This window comes from Corapipo altera, unplaced genomic scaffold (assembly GCF_003945725.1).
Source record: "Corapipo altera isolate COAL_440 unplaced genomic scaffold, ASM394572v1 23, whole genome shotgun sequence".
Classification (NCBI taxonomy): domain Eukaryota; kingdom Metazoa; phylum Chordata; class Aves; order Passeriformes; family Pipridae; genus Corapipo; species Corapipo altera.
The window spans coordinates 1,692,061-1,712,082 of NW_020884878.1; the positions used below are offsets into that span (position 1 = coordinate 1,692,061).

At 43.0% G+C, this 20,022-nt stretch overlaps 1 protein-coding gene across 1 annotated transcript in view; it reads left to right on the forward strand.

The window, feature by feature from the left end:
• The first annotated feature begins 550 nt into the window (after positions 1 to 550).
• RHOJ (ras homolog family member J) overlaps positions 551 to 20,022 on the forward strand; it is a 61,766-nt gene continuing 42,294 nt past the window's right edge. Inside the window, exon 1 of the mRNA XM_027638058.1 lies at positions 551 to 1,280. Coding sequence (XP_027493859.1) covers positions 1,103 to 1,280 — 178 coding nt within the window. The 5' untranslated portion in view covers positions 551 to 1,102. The remainder of the gene's footprint in view (positions 1,281 to 20,022) is intronic.

The following is a 20,022-nucleotide window of genomic DNA, read 5'->3' on the forward strand; positions in this document are numbered from 1 at the left end:
AAAATCTGTCTTTTTCTTTTTTTTTGCCTTTTTTTTTTTTGGAGTGGATGAGGGGAAGTGCAAGAGAAACTTTCCAAGTGCCTGAATTGAAAAATCAGTCATATATTCCATATAACCAAGTACTTTAAAGAGCTATAGACACAGAGAGTTGACATTAAACTCTATCTGCCCACTACACCTCCTATCTGCTTTTCCAGCTCCCCCCTTTCCCCTCCCAAATGGAAGAAAATACCTATTTGAGATGAGAGGAGGTCGTGCCTGGGATCAACAGGCAGCCATGAGACAGGGACAGAGCTCGCAGCCTCCCCGTACCCCGCCTGGCCGTGCATGTCCAACACTCGCGTCTCCCACAGCCTCTCCCAAATCCTCCTCGCCGGTCTCGGTGCCGGCAGCCCAGAGAGCAGCTGGAGCGCGGGATGGAGCAGAAAGCCTGAAAACTTCATTCTGCAGAGGGACCTCTAGTGTTTTCCTTTCTCCATGTCCTGGCAGAGTTCCTCCAAAGTACAAATACACACAGAGCTCCCATTGTTTGCAGCCCTTCACAAGCCCACTGATCCTAATATGGAATTCAGCAGGAAACCCATGATTTCCTGACACACAGCAAGCTGGAGAAAGAAAGGAAAAACTCCATTAAAAACCTCCAGGCTCTCCTCCATGTTAGAAATGAAATGGAAAATGGAGTGGATTTAACAGGAGTCCCTGATTCCTGCGTCCAAGCTGGAGAAAGGCAGACGCGAATCAGAGCCGCAGGCTGCTGATATTTTTGAAGTCGCAATAAATACTGAGAACTGCCGGGCAGGATGAGGATTTCCTGACTGGGACAAACGAAACGGGACAGATCACTTTTTTTATGGTATTCCTCTCTACGTATTTAATTTATTTACCTCGATGATTCTCTTGACTGATCTGGTAATTGTTAGAAGCGGCTGTGACAGCCTGGAAACATTAGTATGATTTCCTGAGTTTGAGATTTGCTGCTCACCCCCCCCCCCCCAACTCCAAACTCAGGAAAAGTCAATACAATCGCACTTCATTTTTCCTTCATGTGCACTTGGAAGTCCTGGGAGCAGCAAGAGCAGCGGCAGCAGCGGCAGCAGCAAGAATGAACTGCAAGGAAGAAAATGACAACTGCACTGATGGGAGCAGGAATAACACCAAGAAGATGTTAAAATGCGTGGTGGTTGGGGATGGTGCAGTTGGGAAAACCTGCTTGCTGATGAGTTATGCCAATGATGCCTTCCCAGAGGAGTATGTCCCCACTGTGTTTGACCACTATGCAGGTAAGAAAGTGCTTTAAAAAGAAATTTAATTGAGAGCTGTGGGACAGCCAAGTGGGAGGTAAAGGAAACTCGAGGAGAGGAGAGGACAGTTCAAAAGGGATGCATGGGTTACTTCTTGTCCTGGAATGTCATTCAGGCCTGGATGGTAGCCAGGCAGCTTAGATGGCAGCACATAAAATTGGGGCAATGCAGGATTTATTCAGAGAACTTATTTGTTTGCTTCTGATTCTTATTTTGGTTTTGGCAACTAAGCAGCGTTAGGGGTGCCATTAAATCCACCAGATTTTGAGGACAACAAATGTAATTCAGACTCTATCGACTGTATTCTTGGTTAGTTTTTGAAGTTCTGAGCTTTGCAGTCTGCACTTATGAAGACCATATATATAAATATATATATATATACACACACATACACCAAAAAAATATATACTGTCGTGATCTTGTGCCTCACGGCAAATGATGAATAAATTACAATAATTATACCCTATTTAAGGAGTAATCTTTGAGAATATATCCTATTTAGAGAGTAAACTTTGAGAAAATCAGCATAGTATCTTTCAGTGCTGTCGGAATATAACTGTCCTTTCAGAGGCATTTGTTACTCCATCTACAAATAGATTTTAATACTATAACTTGGTGATAGGGAAAGAAGAAGTGGTCATTGTTTTGAATACTTTATAGTGAGATCATTTGTAGTATAAGAAAAAAATACAAACGTAATCAAGATCATTGATGATGTTCACTGCATTGCTGTGCAGAACAGACACACAGATTAAGTACAATATTCACAGCCTCTTTCTGTAGCAATTACTTTATCCAGCTGTGTCCAAAGTTATCACACAGATGGTTTATAGACTAAAACTGGTGCTCAAACATCTGCTTAAATTTTACTATCCCAAATTCTACTGTTTTTCTTCTCACAGTGTTCTTTGGCTTACAGTTGTTGTTTATGAGATCCCTGACAAACAGATTTTAGAAGCACTGCAAAACTCATTGCTTATCTTGCAGCAGCAGTTGGAGTTCCCCTTGTTCTCTCCCCACCTCCTTAAAAACTGAATTTTCATGGTGTGGCTTATCATAGGTTTGGAATTCTGTAATGGGAAAATCTCTGTTTGCATTCTGGCTTCATGTCAGGTTTAGCAGATGAACTGGCCAAACAAGAAAGCTGTGTGGTTGCAGAATCTGATCCATGGAAATGTGAAGACCTTTTCCTCCACAAGAGTGGGCAGCGTCACTTCTAATGCAAGCAGCTCTCTCTTTTCTCTGCCCTTCCCACCAGATAGATTGAACAACCTCTTTAGAAAAAAACCTTTACACAGACAAGATATAAGACAGAATATTGCATGTTGTAAATGTGTACTTCCATGAGCCAAAATCCCTAAGGGAACCTGGCTGCCCTATATTGCAACAGCACCCACTTTCTCCTGATAATTTCCGATCTGTTCATCCCTTGCAATATGCTAGTCCCAACATCCACTACCCTTCTCTCACTCTCTCTCATGCCCTGCAAATATTTCTGCATATGGAAAAAACCACACACTAACTGGTGCCAGACCACCTAAGCATCAGTCTGGGTGAGTTTGGAGTGAGCGTGGGGACACACATGCGTGCATGGGGGCTGTGCACACACACAGGCACTGATGCCAGCCAGGTTGGCTGGCACTTGGTGAGGGCACCACCCTGAGTTTCTCTCCCCTACTCAGCTACAGGTGACTCGCAGGGACTTGCTTTGGTTTCCTTTCCTCTGTCAGAAGTGGTAGAAATTGCCAGTGGGCTCAAAAGTTACTGAGAGAAGGATGGAAAGATAAAGCAGCATAGTCATGGTTTCCTTTGGGTGCCAGGTAAGAGCAGTATGCAAGCACTTTTTAATCAAGCTTCATTTTCAGGTTTCGAAGATTTACCCTATAAAATATGTCCAGCTATTCTTATCTGCCTTCTTAAGTATTATAGCACATAAATATAAACTAAGGATATTTTCAATGGGAAAATTCAGAAAGATAAGGGAAAAAATAGCTCTCTTTATTGAAATGCTATTCTGAGACAAACACTGTCCAGAAGCAGTGGTCAAAACTAGCATTGATCAAAAAAGAAATTTCAGTTTTTTGGAGAATCCCATCATTTATTAAGCCAATTTCACTACAAAACTGCATGTAGAATTGAGCAGTAGAAATTACTTCCGGAGCAGAGTGCTGGAAAAGGTCCCACTCATAAAAATATTGCATGGCATAAAATATAACCTATTTAAAATACTGTGGATATTGACTGAGAAAAGAACTCACTTCGGGAAACTCACTTTGAGATATTCTGTTGGAACAGCCTCTTCCACATCTATCTGCATGAAAACCCATGGTGGAGAGAATTGGCATGGCAGTACCATGGGCATGGGGACATCACAGGCACCACAGCACACAGGGAGGCTTCATACATGGACAGATCCTGCAGAGTGTTGGAGACTCTGGAATATCACTTTTGAATTTACCCCAGGGAACTGGTTTGTTTACCCCTGCCCTTGTTCCTGCTTAAACCAACTCTTTCAGCTTTCCCAAAGAAGCTGAAACTGTTAGATTCAGTCCTTCTGTGCTGGAAATTTTCAAAAGCAATTAATTGCTGCAGATATTTTCAAAGCTGCACTTTCCACTGAAGGTTTTCAACCCAGGAGTCATTACCAGCAGTGGTGTGTTAGCAAGTGCTTCCTCTTGCCTCACCAGGTCACAACCTGCTTGTGAGTCCCAGGGCATTTACCCGTTTACCTCTTTCTAATGGAAATTGTAGGGAGGGGGAGGGGGAAACATTAAAAATCAAGGATTCCAGTGGTGATCTCAGAGCAGTTTCTCACTGCCATGACTCCAGTGACTTGGGAGAGACAGTGATGATATCCAGCCCAGCACTGGGAAAAGCTCCAACTGCACAACTGCTTTGGCCAAGGCATTAACTGCTCATGGCCCCAAAGCACCAGCTACATGTACTTGCCCTGCTGCATTGCACCTTTTTAGTTCTTTCCCTGGACAGGTGTTCATGGAACAGGTGAAGCAAGTGGACATGCTGACAAGAGTGGCCCAGAGGAAGAAACCAGTGTTTCAAAGGGCTGAGCTCCAGCAGTGTTAGATCTGTACAGTATTTATTCTGTGCCTTTCACATGAAAGGGTTTGAAACCACTTTATAAAATTTGGGCTCAGCCTACCTCTAAGAAAATCTAAAATACAATAGCTGAATTTCACTTAGGGAAGGAACAGATATTCCTGTAGATAACTCACACAGCATTTACAACTGGATACAGCGATGCCTGGGACGAAAGGCTGTTGGTGTTTCACCACAGATGCAGCTGCACTGTACAAAATTCCAAACCAGTTGTTAGCTCCACACTAGTAATATTCTGCCACAGATTTCACCCACAGTCCACAAACCCAAATTTCTTCAGGGCCTGTTGCCAGGGTTGGGGTGTGATGCACGTAGAGTAGGTTCAGAGCAATGCCAGACAGATGGGGAGGGCAAATTTGTTACCTGGATGTGAAAATGGTTTCTTTCACTGGATGTATGGAAGTTCATGAATCTGGTTATTTCTCAAGGTATTTTGGAGAGGTTTTGCTAGAGGCCAGAACCCTGAGTAGGTTTTCTTCCTTTGGTGAATTTCCAAGTCCCACACTGGAAGTGTTTAGCCACGAGGCAAATGGTTGTTTCTAGGGCAGGCGAACCAAAGTGCTATCACAGTGACAAACAGGATATTACTGGCAATAACTGTAACAATGGGGACTGTTTGGATAGTGAGTAGATGCTTTGACACGCTGGTTCCATTCCGTCTTTTGAACATCAAATGCTGATTTTCCGTGAGCAAAGGTCTCTCAGCCAGGGTGACTTGTATTGTGTCTCGCTATGTGAGGTTATACATGTTTATTTAGGGCTCAGGTTGGATCAACAAAAAAATTCAACTCAACTACCAGCAGAGTTGGTTTAATACTACCAAAGTTAGCTGACTTGCTCTGTGAAATACAGAAGGGAGATATGTGTTGTTTGTTACTTAGACAGCCACCAAGTATCCCATTTTATATTCATGAAGCCTAAAAGCACTGCAATTTTTAGCATGACATTTATTCACCCTAAAATCTATATTTAGGTTTCCTGGAGAGGAGACCAATGTCCCACGCCTGTCAGTGTTTAATAGGTATTTGGACAATGCCCTTAATGACTTGCTGTAACTTTTGGTCAGCCTTGAAACGATCAAGCAGTTGGACTAGATGATCACTGTAGGTCCCTTCCAAATGGAAATATTCTATTCTATTCCAAAGTGCATTCTTTATGTAAAAAAACCCTCAATGCTTGAGGAGCAGTAACAATGGCACGCAACTAACTTGGGCCACTGAGCAGACAAAGGTGAATGGGCTCCTTAGATGGTTGCAGTCTGAGGAGAAGAGGGTTGTGACTACTAAACTGTCTAGTTTAGGCACAAATAGCTTTAAGAGCCAAAGTTGCATCTTTGGTAAATGAGCAAGGTCAGTCCCTCCAAAGGAGAACTGCAAAGCATCTGCAAAAAGTAGATGGTGTAAAAATGTCCCTCCCTCCCCTCATGTGTCGGCACAAACTGGTGAATATTTATAAATAGTGAATCCATTTGAAAAAAATTAGCAGTGGCATGTGATCAGCTAATGAATAGCATACAGAATAGCTCAGCCTTGAGTGAAACTCTGTAAATAAAAAGCAATATAGAAGACAGACATTACTTACTGTTAGGAGACACATTTTTTTGTTCTTTAGTGATGATTCAATGTAATCTGTCTGACTTTGCACTGAAGTGGGCTGGAGCACTCACCAGTTTCACAGAGGAGTGATCCCAGCCTTGCTGACCAGACAAGCCAAGTAAGAAGGGAGAGTCTCCTGCTCTGGCATTTTTATTAGCATAGGAGCAGTACTACTACTATTGCCCAGAGCAGTCAGCTTGTACCTGTGCAAATCCATAAATCTATTATATTTTGTCTGTGTGCCAGAGCAGTGACTCAAACCTCTGTTCCTTGTGTCCTCCCACAAAAGGGAGGAGTTGGAAGTGGGCTATCACTGATCGTGGGGCTGCTCATGGCTAGTTGCTCTGTGTCCTGGGGCAGGCAGGAGCATCCAAGGGAGGAAGGCCAAGCACCAAGCAGCTTTGCCTTGCAGCCTCTCCCCATGGGGCAGGAACCACCAGCCAAAAACCAGATGGGAGCCATAACATCCCAAATTTCTCCAGCTACAGGCATGAGAGCACATCTGTCCATGCTTTTGATGTGATAGTCACTTTTAACTGATTGCTATTGCACATTGGTTTCAACCCATCTCTGCTTGCCATGGTGTGTAAGTGATGATTTAAACTCTATACCATCCCTTTTTTTTGCCCCTGTTGAATCTTCATTAGACAGGAAGGGACTGCCCAAGGAGATTTGCAGTTTCTGCACAAGTGCTGCCATGGGAGTCTTCACACTACCACATTCTTGAGACAGTTGTCTCCTATAAACAGTCTTGGTAGCACATTAGAGAAACCCTTCATGTAATGTTTGGGGTCATTAAACTGAAATATCTATAAATAGCACTGAAAGAGAGCTGTGATGTTTCTTTGCATGGATGTTTGCTGTGGTTTGGTTTTTTTCCTTTTAATGTTCATCCAATTTTGATGGTACAGATTTGAACTCTATCACTGAGAAAAGAAAGCACTGACTCTCTGCCAATTTCCCTGGTATCATCCAGAATAAACCAAGGATCTCAATAAAACATTCGAGGTACAATACAACAGAAACCCACCAGTGCAATTCAAAGGTTTTCATGGCTGAATTTTTTGAAGACGAATATTACAGAACCACTTATTCTTAGCCCCTCCACAGAAGGTTTAATTCTGAGTCCTGAGTCACACAAGTCAGAGGTGATCTAGTGATCCTAAGGCTTTTTCACATCCAGGAAGCCTGGACAGTCCTTATACCGAAAAGGTGCCTTTTCCCTTAATCACCACAGTTAGTCTCCTTTCAAATGAGACAGGCCCCCCATACACCCCCAAGCATCTTAGGGCTCTGTTCTTCTGAAGGTGTTTTGCAGTGTGCAAAGACTCGAGATAACTATCACTCCTATCTCTTCCTCACACACATCCCTGTATTGTCCTGCGGGTGCACAATCCACTTGAAGCCCATGGAGACAGAGGTGTGTGCATGCTTTGGGATCCTATTTCTCAGGGCAGATCGTTTCTGCAGCAGTGCTCTGGGTGCTGTGGTGACAAAGTCCCCGTTGTCCCCTTCCCCCTACAACTGTGAGCGGAGACGAGCCTGCAGCACCTGAGCTGCTTCCTACCTTTGCCTCTGGCTCTGTCATACAGCTTCTCTTAGTACTGCTACCATTCCTGGTTTGATATCACTTTGACTTTATGCTACAAAGAGGCACAAAAGAGTTCTGCACCAATCCTTTCCCCACCCAGGACTCCACTGACTGCCCAGAAGCTGCAGCAGCCCAATGCAGAGAACAGATTTCTTCAGCCAGTATCAGTCAGTGGATGCCCCTGGGCATCAAGCACAGCAGGGGACAAACACTGCACCATGAATGACATTTGCAGTTTGAAAACTAGATGTAAAAAGTAAGCAAACTACAGCACACATCAGGAAGGACAGTGCCAGGAATTAGAGGAGTAGATGAAGCAGCCATGTTACTTTATCCAGACTTATCCAGCCTAAATTCCACCTAAGCCCCTCTGTCTACTCTTTTGTATTAGCTATGTGGTGTTTGAAGGGCAAGGGGAATCACAAAGAACACTAAAAGAGGAGTTAGACCATTTGAATCTGTGTTGGTGGTTTGGGTGTAGAATGATGGGATTTTTCTTAAGGTCAGGTACAGGCCTGAGGGAATGGGTTGGAACGATGGAAAAGTGAAAAGGCTTAAAAAGAAATATTTCTTTGTGTGGTATGTGATTAACCCAAGGACTTATCGCTTTATGGAAGTTCCTGAGGACAAAATTTTAACAAGGCTTGCAAAAAAAGGAGGTTGGATCAGATATCAGGGAGATCGAGTGCTATCACAGGCTAATGAAAAAGACTTCTGCAAGAAGTGAGCTGACACAATCTTCTGTTAAGAGTCCAGGACAAGACCTACATTTGGTCTGATCCATGGCAAATCATCTTAAAGCTGCTCACGGCTACGTCAGAGAGGAAGACATTAGGCTGTGGATTTGGCACCCTTGTGCTCAGAGCTATGGAAAGGGACTTTTTGGAGTGATTCTTCTGGTATATGGATGGGTAGATTTTGAAATTTTGTTTATGCAGCAATGGACTGCTATAAAGAGAAATGGGGGGGTTTGTCTGGATCACAAAAAGAGTTAACAGTGGTAGCAAAGAGAAAATAACCCTTTTCTTCTTCACTGCTCTAAGTTAGTCAGTCCTAATCTTTCCCTCCCCTTCTCATCAGCACAACTTTGCAGGAGGTGACATCAGAAAACCAAAACGGAACTGTTGCCTCTGACCCTTGAAGGACAATCTCTACAGCTTGAACTAAACCACATCCACTGTCTTAAAATCAATAATTGACTCAGTACATGTGTCCAGCCACCCACACAAGGGGGCAAAGCCACTTACAGTGCCAGACCAGGTGCATGTTGGCAGCCAGGCAGATGGTTTCCAGCAGAAGGTGTTCCACGTGCAAGAAAGAAAAAACAAACTTAGCAAAGAAGTCCAAGCAACCCAAATTCCTAGGCACATTTCTGCAGGATGTGGCAGAAATGTTTTAGTTACTGATTAAGTCAATGCAAAACACCTCCATTAAAACTTCTTTCTCATATACTGTTCTCTTGATACACCTTGATACCTTGACACCTTGACACCTGTATTAGTGATACATATCATTTCTACTGTGCATCATTGTGTGTATTTTGCCCTGCAGGCAGTGCCAGTCCTATGTTCTAACTTTCCAGTTGTTATGGCCAGGCCTAATGACATCATGGAAATGGCAAGGGATGAGGAAGAGCAAACATATTTCCTTCAATTGTTCTGTTCGGACAAAGTCATTAAACAGTAATGACATCTCTTGTCAAATTATTATTTATCTTTGCAATGAAAAAAATCCAAATTATTATATTTCTCATCTGCTTTTAGGAGTCACCACTCGCCAGTGTCCTGTCAGTTATATTTTGCTTTACCTCAAGTTATGGGTCTTCCAGCTAAGTCAGGGAATATGTTACTAAAGAATGGAAGTTTTATGAATTTTCACCCCATGTTTTATGCCAAGAGGTACCAAGTGAATGAATTCTAAACTGGATTATTGAACTAGTATTCATCTCCCTTTTTCCCCCAAATAATAACAGTGAAAATTAATTTTAAAGTAATGTCTAATAAGTAAAAGCTTTAAAAAAGAAAGGTTGATTCACCTTATTTAATATCAACCATTAATTGCATTCAAACTCAGAAGTCTCTCAGCCAAGACAAACTGTGTTACCAGAAGCCTTGGCTGAATCTGGGGACTAGACTTTACGTGCAACCTGTACATGTGCTAAAATGCTCAAGTTTCATTCATCAGCCAATGGCTTTCTCACATACTCAGGTGGACGGGAAAGCTCTCCCTGATCTGAGAATGAATCATTTCGCCTCACTGCAATCCCAAGCACCAACCCTCTTGTCTTAGCAGTGAGGATACAGCCAGGTGAGCAGCATGAGGGAGGACCCAGGGATACAGCCCAGGTGTGTGGCTGCTACCACCTTTGGATTCAGAATGGATCTCTTTTGGAAACAGATGCAGATCTCATTACACAGCGATGGCTTCTCCTGAGCATTTGTTGTGTAGCAGACATACTCATAGATTTAGGAACAAGAGCAAAGCCCTCTTCTTAAACAGCTATCACTGTGGGCACGGAAGGTCCTATGGTAGAGTAGGGAAGATGGCGTGGAAGGGTCCTGGGGGACACAGTACCCTCTTTATGGCACTTGGGAGTTGGTGTCCCCTAGTCTCCATCGCTAAAGTGGTGCATTTGGGATCCCTTGGAAAGGGAGGTCCTGAAAGGCCATGAAAGCTTGTTATTTCAGCTAACACAGATCCCCAGATTCAGTGTGTATCCAGTGCACCAGCAAATCCAGCACTGAGGTTGCCCCAGGGTTGCCTTTTTACTCAGGAGCTGGCACAGCAATGAATCCATAAATACAAAATGTGCCAACCAGCCTCAGGGGACGAAAAGGCTGGAAAAAACTTTCACTGACAGGAGAAGCACTGGGAAAAAGAGAAAACTCCCAAAGGAAGAAGATTGACAGCTGTAAAAATATTCCCAAGCACAGTGGCACAGGACGCACAGTCAGGAGGGTGCTGGTTTGGGGTAGGAGGGGAAGAGTAGCACAGCGCTGTACCAGCATCATCCCTCCTGATTTAGGACAGTGTTCAAGTGTCTCATGGAAATAGTAGCCACAGAGATGAGCACAGGAGCCAGCATTTAGGCATCTGAAAGAGTTAAAGAGGACTGTGCAGAGGGGCTGGACAGAAAGGTCCTGCCACAGTGCAGGAGGATGCCTGAGATGACTCACTAAAACTACTTTCCAACCCCTGCAAACAGAGGCCACGTCTCCTATTAAAGACTCTCTGGCACAGACTCCAGCTATAACTTTGAAGTAATGGTATTAACATATCTGCTCATGCTAGGCTTTCTGCATACTTTAAGGAAAAGGACAGCTTCAGCAATGAGTGGGAAAACATACATGTTTAAACACAACATTAATTTTTATCCCCTGGGAGATGGGGCAAAAAGAGCATCTATTTACAATAGTACTCTGCTTTGCTGAGAACAGACTTTAAGGAAAATCCCATAAGGTTGGAAAATGTGTTTTAAGTTCACAAGCTGTCTCATACTCTGGTTCCAGAGTAGGCAGCTATCCAGCTGCTGTGTCCTCCCAGGCTGTACCCTCTCCATCTAGGACATGCTTGGTTTCCGAGAAATCCCCCAGCTCCATTTCAGAACTGGTTAACTTACTTCAGCATGTTTTCCTCCAATAACTGGGTGTGTAGTCTACATCTTGGCTAATTTTGGGAGCCCTGTTGCTTGAGAGCCTGTCCACAAGCAGCCAAAATGCGGAGGCTTGATTTTTCATTTAAAAGGTGAGGCATTTCCACCAGACAATCTCAGCTCCAGAACAAATTCACGCTGAAAACACCTCCTGAGACCATGTATTTTATGCTATATATACCAAGAAATGGCCTGTGGAAGTAATGCCCAGGAATTCATGTTGTCCATTCCAGCCTGGACGAGAGCACTGCTAGACAGGTTGGGTTGTATTATACTGCTTCCCAAGTGGATTCACATGGGTACACAAACACCACTGAGCGTTCATGGTGTATCTACAAATACCTCTAGAGAGGTGTTTGGAAGGTGCATCTTTACTTTTGTTTAGTTATAGCTGCACATAAACCTTTTCAGCTATACCAAAACCACAAAGGATGTTACAGAATTGCTTATGATTTCTTTCTCGTTTAATCCCAGTTTTGCTCACTGAAAACTTGCCATTAAGAATTTCAGCAAAAGCATGAACAACATCTAGGAAGGCATTTGGTTGTTATTATTTAAGCTCTTAGAAAGGCCTTTTACCTCCACAGTGCAGCTTTCCTTTGTTCTGTGTAGCCAGGAATGTAACCAGTAAAGTGCAAAAATGAAGCACAGTTCCCTTGATCCCATTACCTTCTAGTTACTGCTCAGAATATTTTAAGCCTGTTCCAGGAATACAAGGTTGCAACATCTCTCATTAAAAAAATATATGTGAAGTACAGCTTTAAGAAAGTAATTTTCCAGGAATATCGTCCATGAAAACAGGATCAAACTCAACACTGAAAAAGGAGTTCATATTCCAAAAAATATTCAGCTAATCTGCCAAAAAACAGGCATTACAGAAGAAGTCCAAATTAACTGAGCCAGTTCGTGATATCATTAATATAGAGAATTTCCCTTGCCACACATAGAAATAGTCTCTGATGGACTGTGCCACTAGAAGATCTGCTAGGCATTTACCTAAACCATTTGGTTTGGTTCAAATCCAGAGGGGTGAGGTTGCTGTGGTTCTTGTTATTTTAATATTTCAGAGTGTTAAGTGCATTTTCTCCCTCTAGTCTCCCTCCTGGGAAACTGCTAAAATGGTGAAATAATTCATTCTTCCATTATTTGAATCATATTGCCCAATTTATTTCTTTTCCTGTAAAGAGCTCCTTGTAGCAATACCATAAGTCCCTCCTGATGCTTCCAAGGAAGGAAGAAGCAACAGGGAGTGTGAATACAAGATGAGGACCCAAATCTGAAGTAATTTTTGACAAAGATCTGTGCCAAGATAATGGTGGAACAGCAATAACTTGTGTTGTGCCCATATGGTGCTCCAAACTGGGTTTCTCTCCCCCTGCCTTCTATTTAAATGCATGAACGTGAGAGATTGGAAAAAAAGTAATAATACAAGACTTAAAAACAATTTTGCAAGGAAAATAGTATTTTGAGACTACACCCAACAGGGTGGAAACTCCTGAGGACACAAAGCTTGCCCTGGCTGAATGCATTCACGGTACGTCTTTGTGAGGTGTGTGAGACAATTCATACAAAGATCACCCAACCAGGGAACACCTTGTACCTTCAATCACATTAAGTCTTTCCAGGTCCTGATCTCCTTTCTACAGCTCCCTCCAGCTTTCAGAATAGACAGCCACATTTCCTTTTTTTGGTATTTATTTTCCACGTTGCTTTTTTTTCCTCAGTGAACAGGGTGTTTCCACCTGAAATGCTGAAAAAAAAAAAAAAAAGACAGTTTGTCTTTCCAGAGCTTGCCTGGGTACAGCATGGGACGTGGAGCTGGCCAGAACTAGACAGGGGTCCTGCAGAGCCACCTCTGAGCAAGCTGGATCCAAAACCCAACCCCAGACATTGCACTCATAGCAGCTGCCCCACAAGCACCGAGTGATAATTGTTACCGTGTGTCCCCTCTGATTCCTCAAGTGCTGCCGAGCCAGCGAGGGCTGCAGCTGACCAGGGCATGGGAGCAGATGTTCCTGCCTTCTGACAGATGTCAGCTCTGCTCATGGAAAATGCCATCTGAGATGAGTGAGAACCAGCAAGCAGCCAGACATGGTTTTGCAGGAGGGTAGTGGGACCACCCTGCAGTGCCCACTCTCCATTCCAGAGACCATCCGGCAGCCACCTCTTTCCTGGCAAACCCCTGCCACAGCATTCCACAGAAAACATTATCTCAGCATTGCTGCTTGTGCGTAAACTAGAGAAGGTCAAACGAGCCAAGGAGCTGCATGAGAACCAAAAAATACCCAAGTAAATAGGAGAGAAGGACTGCAGGACTGTGGTAAAGAAATGTGCATCCTTACAGGATGGAGGGGAAAGGTATGTTTAAGGGAAGACAGTCCAGAAACAGTCTATAAATCATAAAACAAATTACTTGTAGCAAATATGTTTTGGGGGATATGACTCATAATTTTGAACTTTTAGGGTTAGCAAAAGTTCTGGCCAGAGCATTTTTGATGAACTGTCCCACCAAGAGAAAATGCTGATTCATGTAAGTTGACGCATTTTTTAAATACTTGAAAGGACAAATTCTTGAGGTCCAGGGCCCTCTGGTTATTTCTGACAGTGCAGCAAAAAAAGACCCAAATTGAAAACATAATATCTGAAGGTTTTGTTTTCATTCCATTGTAAAATGAAAACAAATTGTAAAACCTCAGAAGTTGTCGCAAAGCTGAATTATCATCCCCCTGGCCAGTTCTAGTTGGTTGCTGTTATTATCCATTTTACAGTTACTGTATTGCAGTCATTACTTTCCAAGAGGAGGCTTACTCCCACTTCCTGTAAATGAAATGTTTGTGCAGCAAAGACAAAAAATTCCAAGGACAGTGCTTCAAATAGCGTGAGCTCAGGTGTGGTTTTGGGCTCTCTCAATACAAAGAGCTGCAGTGGTTGCAGGGAGAGGTTGGCAATCCTCTCAAGCCTTGGCAAACCTCATGGCAGAGCCAGGCAAGTGCTCAGGAGAAGGGAAAACAGTCTTTGAACTGAGTGTCACTCATTATGGTTTTACTCTCTCTGGTACAGTCGGAGAGTTTTTTCTCCTCTTCTCCTTTGACAACTTTTGTCATCACATTACTGTCCAATAAATTCACATTTCTAACTTATAAGGCTACATAGGTTTGATTCCCAGAAGAAGGAAGTTAGCCCAAGCACTCTTAAAAGTTTGCAAAGTACATCTTCCCCCTGCCAGACACCATCTCACTCCAGTGAGTGGTCCCCAAAGTTAGGGACAGTGGAACAAGGGCTTCACCTCTGATGCCCAGTGGACATGGAGGGAGGTGTTTGTGGCCACATTCTGGTAATACTGCTTGTAGATTATGGAGGAAATATACAGTAAAGGACCTGATTGGGAGTTTATGCCATATTCAGTTAGGAAGGACACCATCGTGGGTAGGGGAATTGGATTGTTTAAAAAAAAGTTTAAACTTAATTCAACCTATATTCCAGTTTCTGTCAGGTCTCGTTCAGGATCCTTCCTGTAGAGCTGCACTTCTATTATCTGTCACATTAACAAACCAAGGAGGGATTCATTCCATAAGCCTGGAGCTAAAACGGTCTGTCCTTCCTGGGAGCTTCTCAAGGGAGGGCTCAAAATCCTGTCTCTCGTATGAATTACATCTGACCTGAGGAAGTTCATTTGGGGTGTCTGAGGACCACTGAATTTCAGATTTCATATATGGGCCACTCTTTTGAATGTGTTCCTGCTGTGGGCTGTCAGGCAAGAAATAAAACAGAGACATCAGAAATAATGAGAAGGCACTACCGACGGAGCCTAATGGATTTTCTTCCTTAGAAGAGCTGGAAGCACAACCTGAAAGAGACTGGTTTCCTTTCCCAGTGAGCACGGTGGGTGTGGGTACCTAAAATTAGATGTAGTCTCTATTAGTTGTAAATATTTATGCCTGTTGCCATAATACATGGCTTTTAGTCTGACGGTCTTCAGAATGAGGAAATCATGGTAAATACATTTTGATATTGAAAAAGGAAGAAATAATAGAATTTTAGACAGTCCTTTTCAAGGTTAGCTATGTTCACAGAAACCGTTGGGTTCATCTGGTTTTTGGAAGGCTCACAGAGCTGGGGCCAAACAAGTCTAAGTCAGGAAACCCTTGAAGTGAAGGAAGGTGTGACATACAATGAAAGGCCAACAAGTAGATGAATAAAATAAGGGGGGAAAGCAGGTAATTTCCTTAATGCATTTCTGTGCAAAATTCTAAGATCCCAAGAAATCAGAACGAAGATATTTATGACACACAATAGATAATTTCTCAAGCAAGAAATACCAATTTTCCACTTATGTATTTGCAGGACATGCAGGAAAATGTCCATATATTAATAATTGCATGATTTATTTTTGTCAAAGAATTAGATAACAAAGCACACATATGTTTGGGGATTTTTTTCCCCAAATTTCTTTATTTTCTATATTAATTTATACAAACAATTGGAGAAATACCTATAGTTTCCATTTCAGCAAATTTTCCTCAAAATCATTTCACAGATACCTTTTGCTAAGCAAAGGAAACAGCTCCAATGTCTCTCACCATTTCACAGATGCAACCCCTGTTAATTACAGGAGCTCATAAATGAGCTTTATTTCTCTCCATGTTTTGTAACAGTATGTACAGAAGAAAAAGAGGTTGGTCAGCAAGGAAATACAGATACCACATCTCCAGTGCTGGGAGATCTCTCATATACCTGCTCGGAGAAAGGCAGCTCCACCAAATTCCTGGTAAGGTGCAGAGTTCACCAGCAACAATAGGAGAGAACAGTAACAGGAACCAGAAAGTCCGGACAGATCAGGCAAAATAAACACCAACTTCAAAAAATGTGCAAAGCCCAGAAGGAAACTGGACTTTGGCATTCACCCTGTACAATGGAGCTCTTCCCAGGGTAGAAAAATATGCAGCTGGCTGGAAAAGTTTTCTGTCTTGCCTGGGCACCTCAGGCCATGGCCAGATGTGAGAGGATGAAAAACATATCTTTCTACCTCTTAATCAAAACTAGGTCAGGGGTTTTGAAGCCACCTTGTAGAGCTGGAGACCCCAGTCAAATTCAATTTGAAAACGAACATTTTGGCTTCCTTGGAAAATCCTCTCCCCTCATTTTGACTCCCAAGAGGTTCAAATCCTCTCATGCAGCTTCCTGAGCTGCTGAATGTTCCCAGTTCCTCCATGGTCAACAGTCCTGCCACAGACATCAGGGTCTTCCCTGCAGGATGGCAACAAACCCATCCCTCAGCACCCACCCTTTAGTTTATAGAATGGCTCATTTGGGTGACCACTAAACCTTTGCCTATGGAAACACAAGTGCTAAGCAGGAGTCTCAGTATCAGAGACTCTTAGTGGCTGTAGAAGAGGATGTCAGATATATCACAGTTTTTGCAATCATCCAGTTGGAGGGAAGGCCACAAATTCCCTTGGCTCAGCAAAAATCTGTGGTAAGTGGGAGATGATCACTGACATGGCGAGTGCGATGGATACACTCCAGATGTCTCTTCGACATCTGCTGGGATTTATATCCACCCATTGACACATGGGAAACCTCAGTTTGAGAAAAAAAAAAGAAAAAAAAGAGAGATCTGTGCGCTGAGTTTATAGTAAGGTAGCCAAGATTAGAACTTCTAGCGGTTTGTTTGTCATCTTGCTATTCCTAGAAATACCACCCTCTACCCTCTTGGACACCAGAGTATGTGTTTCCCAGACCTGTAGCTGTCTTAAAAGAAAACATATCATCTACTAGGAAGAAGTAAGCTTAGGGAGATCAATATGTCTGAAGGAACAGGGGTGGGAAAAACTCCAGAGAAAAATGTTTAAGAAGGAAAGAAAAACATTCTGCAGTTTGCCATCACCCACATACCCTAAGGTAAGGAAGGAGCATTTTCCAAGTGAGGAAACATAGTCATACATGGCAGCACAGGCTAAAGGATATGACCCTGAGTTCAAAAGGATACAACCCTGAGAATACTCTGTCACTTTGTAATTACAAAGTGAACAGTAAGCTTATGATGATAAAATTATGCATAGGATTGAATTAACTTGTCCCCAACGTCTTCCTGTCATTACAAGAAGACATATTTTTTCCATAACTCATCCCAGGTTACTTTATCACTGCCTTTGTGGATACCAATGCATCACTGACCAGGTAGATATAACCTGTCTGACTCCAACCATCTGTTTGTTAAATAACAAGGAGTCTGCTCAGACCCCCCAAGCTGCCTTATGATCACAGCAGCAACAATTTAGCATTTTAGCTGAAGGGGGTGAGTTTGAGGAGTTATATAGGCATGCATTTCCTGACATTTTTCTCATCCTAATTTCTCCAGAGGGTCCCAGTAGTGGTCAATCCATGTGTTTTGCAGAATCTGCTCCCAAACTCAAAGTCCAAAGATCCTGTGTGTAGAGAGGAATGTTGCTGTTCTGAAAGGGCAGAGATTTTTGAGAAACCCCTTTGTTCTGAAATCCTCTTAAAACCAATCCAAACCAGTTTCTTAGTGGTCCTCAGTGGCATGGTATAAACAAGATTTAAATCTCATATCTTTGCCATTTGCTCGCTGCTTTCCCCACTGAAATGGCACCAGCTGGCCATTATTATTTCACACACTGGAGGGTTCAAATGTTCATCAGCTCTCCAATTCTGGGAGCTCTCATTACAAAGAGCAATAGAGGTTTCTGGGCTGTTTGGTCAAAAAACACTCTTCATATATGAGCACAGCATAATAATGCATGTGCTGCCCAATGTTAAACAATTCACTGCATGCTATTGAATGCTTAAAAATAAAATGAACCACTGTTATTTTAGATTATCTTGATCATTAAAGCCCTGCAGGCAGCAGGCATCACAGCAGTTAATAGTATCAGTATTTAACATCAAGGAGTAGGATATATTAAGTAAACATTAGGTTCAACCCATAAACAGTCTCTAGTATAAGCACAGCAATACATGAGGGTTCACAGGTTTTATATAAAAGCAGGTTTATGTCAATACTCACATTTTGTTTGGAGGGAAACACTGGCTTGGGAGGATCACACAGCTGCAGGGCAGGAATCACGGCCAAATCACCCATGTCACAGACCAAAGCTTTACCCACAACCCACCCTGCCTGCCCTCTTGTGTGCACAAAAGTTTCTTCTGCCCTTATTTTTCACCTGGAAGAGTTCAAGGTTTAATCCCTCTTTCCCTTGATAAAACAGTTCCCAGTCAGCCATCACACTGTGATTTCTGTTTTGGCGTCTGTTTGTAGACACAGAATGAAATCCATTCTGCTGAAGGAAACATGCCTGTTTTTACGGTTGGGATAGGGATTTCACCCTCTGCCCAAAAGCCTTTCCAGCTTGGCAGCCAGGCTTTCTCTTTACTCCCCTTCAGGCTGTTTCTCCTGGCCTTGCTGAGTCCATTCCCACACGAGTGGACTGTGGACCACAGCACCACAGCAACTTCACGTGCTTTCTGCCACTAAGGGCCACCTTCCATATCTGCCAGCGAGACTCCATTCAGCCCCTATGCAGGTGTAAGCCTGTGTTTGCCCCCATGCATGGGAAGGAAAGTCCTTCCCCTATGTATGTTTACAGTCATCTGGGCTTAAACACTCATTAAAGATAAGTACACACTTGCATGTTTTGCTGAAACAACCCCAGAATGAGGAAAGTCAGAATTACGCAATATGGAAAGAATACTCTCCATTTATTAAGCATGTCTTGACAGTACATCGAAAAAAATTCTGGAGCTTTCTTCTTGGCCAAATATTTCTCCCACTTCATACCATAGGTATGCTCCAGTTGTGCTGGGAGCAGAATGGCAATATTATGACTCACTTCATATTGTAGGCAGGAAGTACCGTATTTTGTTCCAGAAAGAAATAGATCACAGGCATAAGATTTAAAAGGCAACCTTTTGTAAACTCCACTCCAGTATATTCTGGAGCACATTTTGATCAGTTGCACCATCCAGTCCCTCTCCAGCTACAGCCCTGTCTGTGCTTATTTTTAAATTTATAACTGTGCTGGGAATATGGCATGTCCAAATTAACTTACAGTGGCGAGTGCGGGAGTTAAATGAATTTTTTGTGTTTCTTTCCAGAGCGACTCTCATGGCAGTAATTGCTGCCACACACTTTTGCCATCAATTCAATGTTGTGTCTGTGCTGAAGCACTCAGGCACGGATGAAATTATGCTGTTCCTGTGTCTCTTAAGGGCCTATTAAAGTGATCCAAATCTTTTGGTTTGCCAGCCTATGGGAAGTGGGAATGATCATCCTCCCACTTTGGTTTTGCATTAATTATACATGGTTGGCCAGCCAAGACTACCAGTGGCTGAAGGTTTAGATATAAGTTTTCTTTGGTAGGGTGGAAGTGAAAAGCAATTTAATTCCTGGTGTTTAACAGATGAGGCAAAGTCCCTATGCTGTTTACTACCAGCACGTTTCATTTGTAACAATCCAGCACTGTCCCCTCTGCGTAGGGTCAGGCACCAGCCAGCGCCACTGGCCCCTGCAGACCCAAAATGAAAACTTCAGGAGAGCACGTGCAATTCCTAAAAAACATGCACTCTGGTAGAAACAAACCCTGAGAAACAGTACCCTGTCTCACAGCCCCTCTCACTAGGATAGGAGCATTTTTAAATGCAACTGCTTTGTCTCAAACCTGAAGGTACGCAGACTGTTGGTGATGTTTACTCCAGAAGCGCCCTGAGCACCGACTGTGTTTTTCACTTCTGACAAGCAAAGGGCAG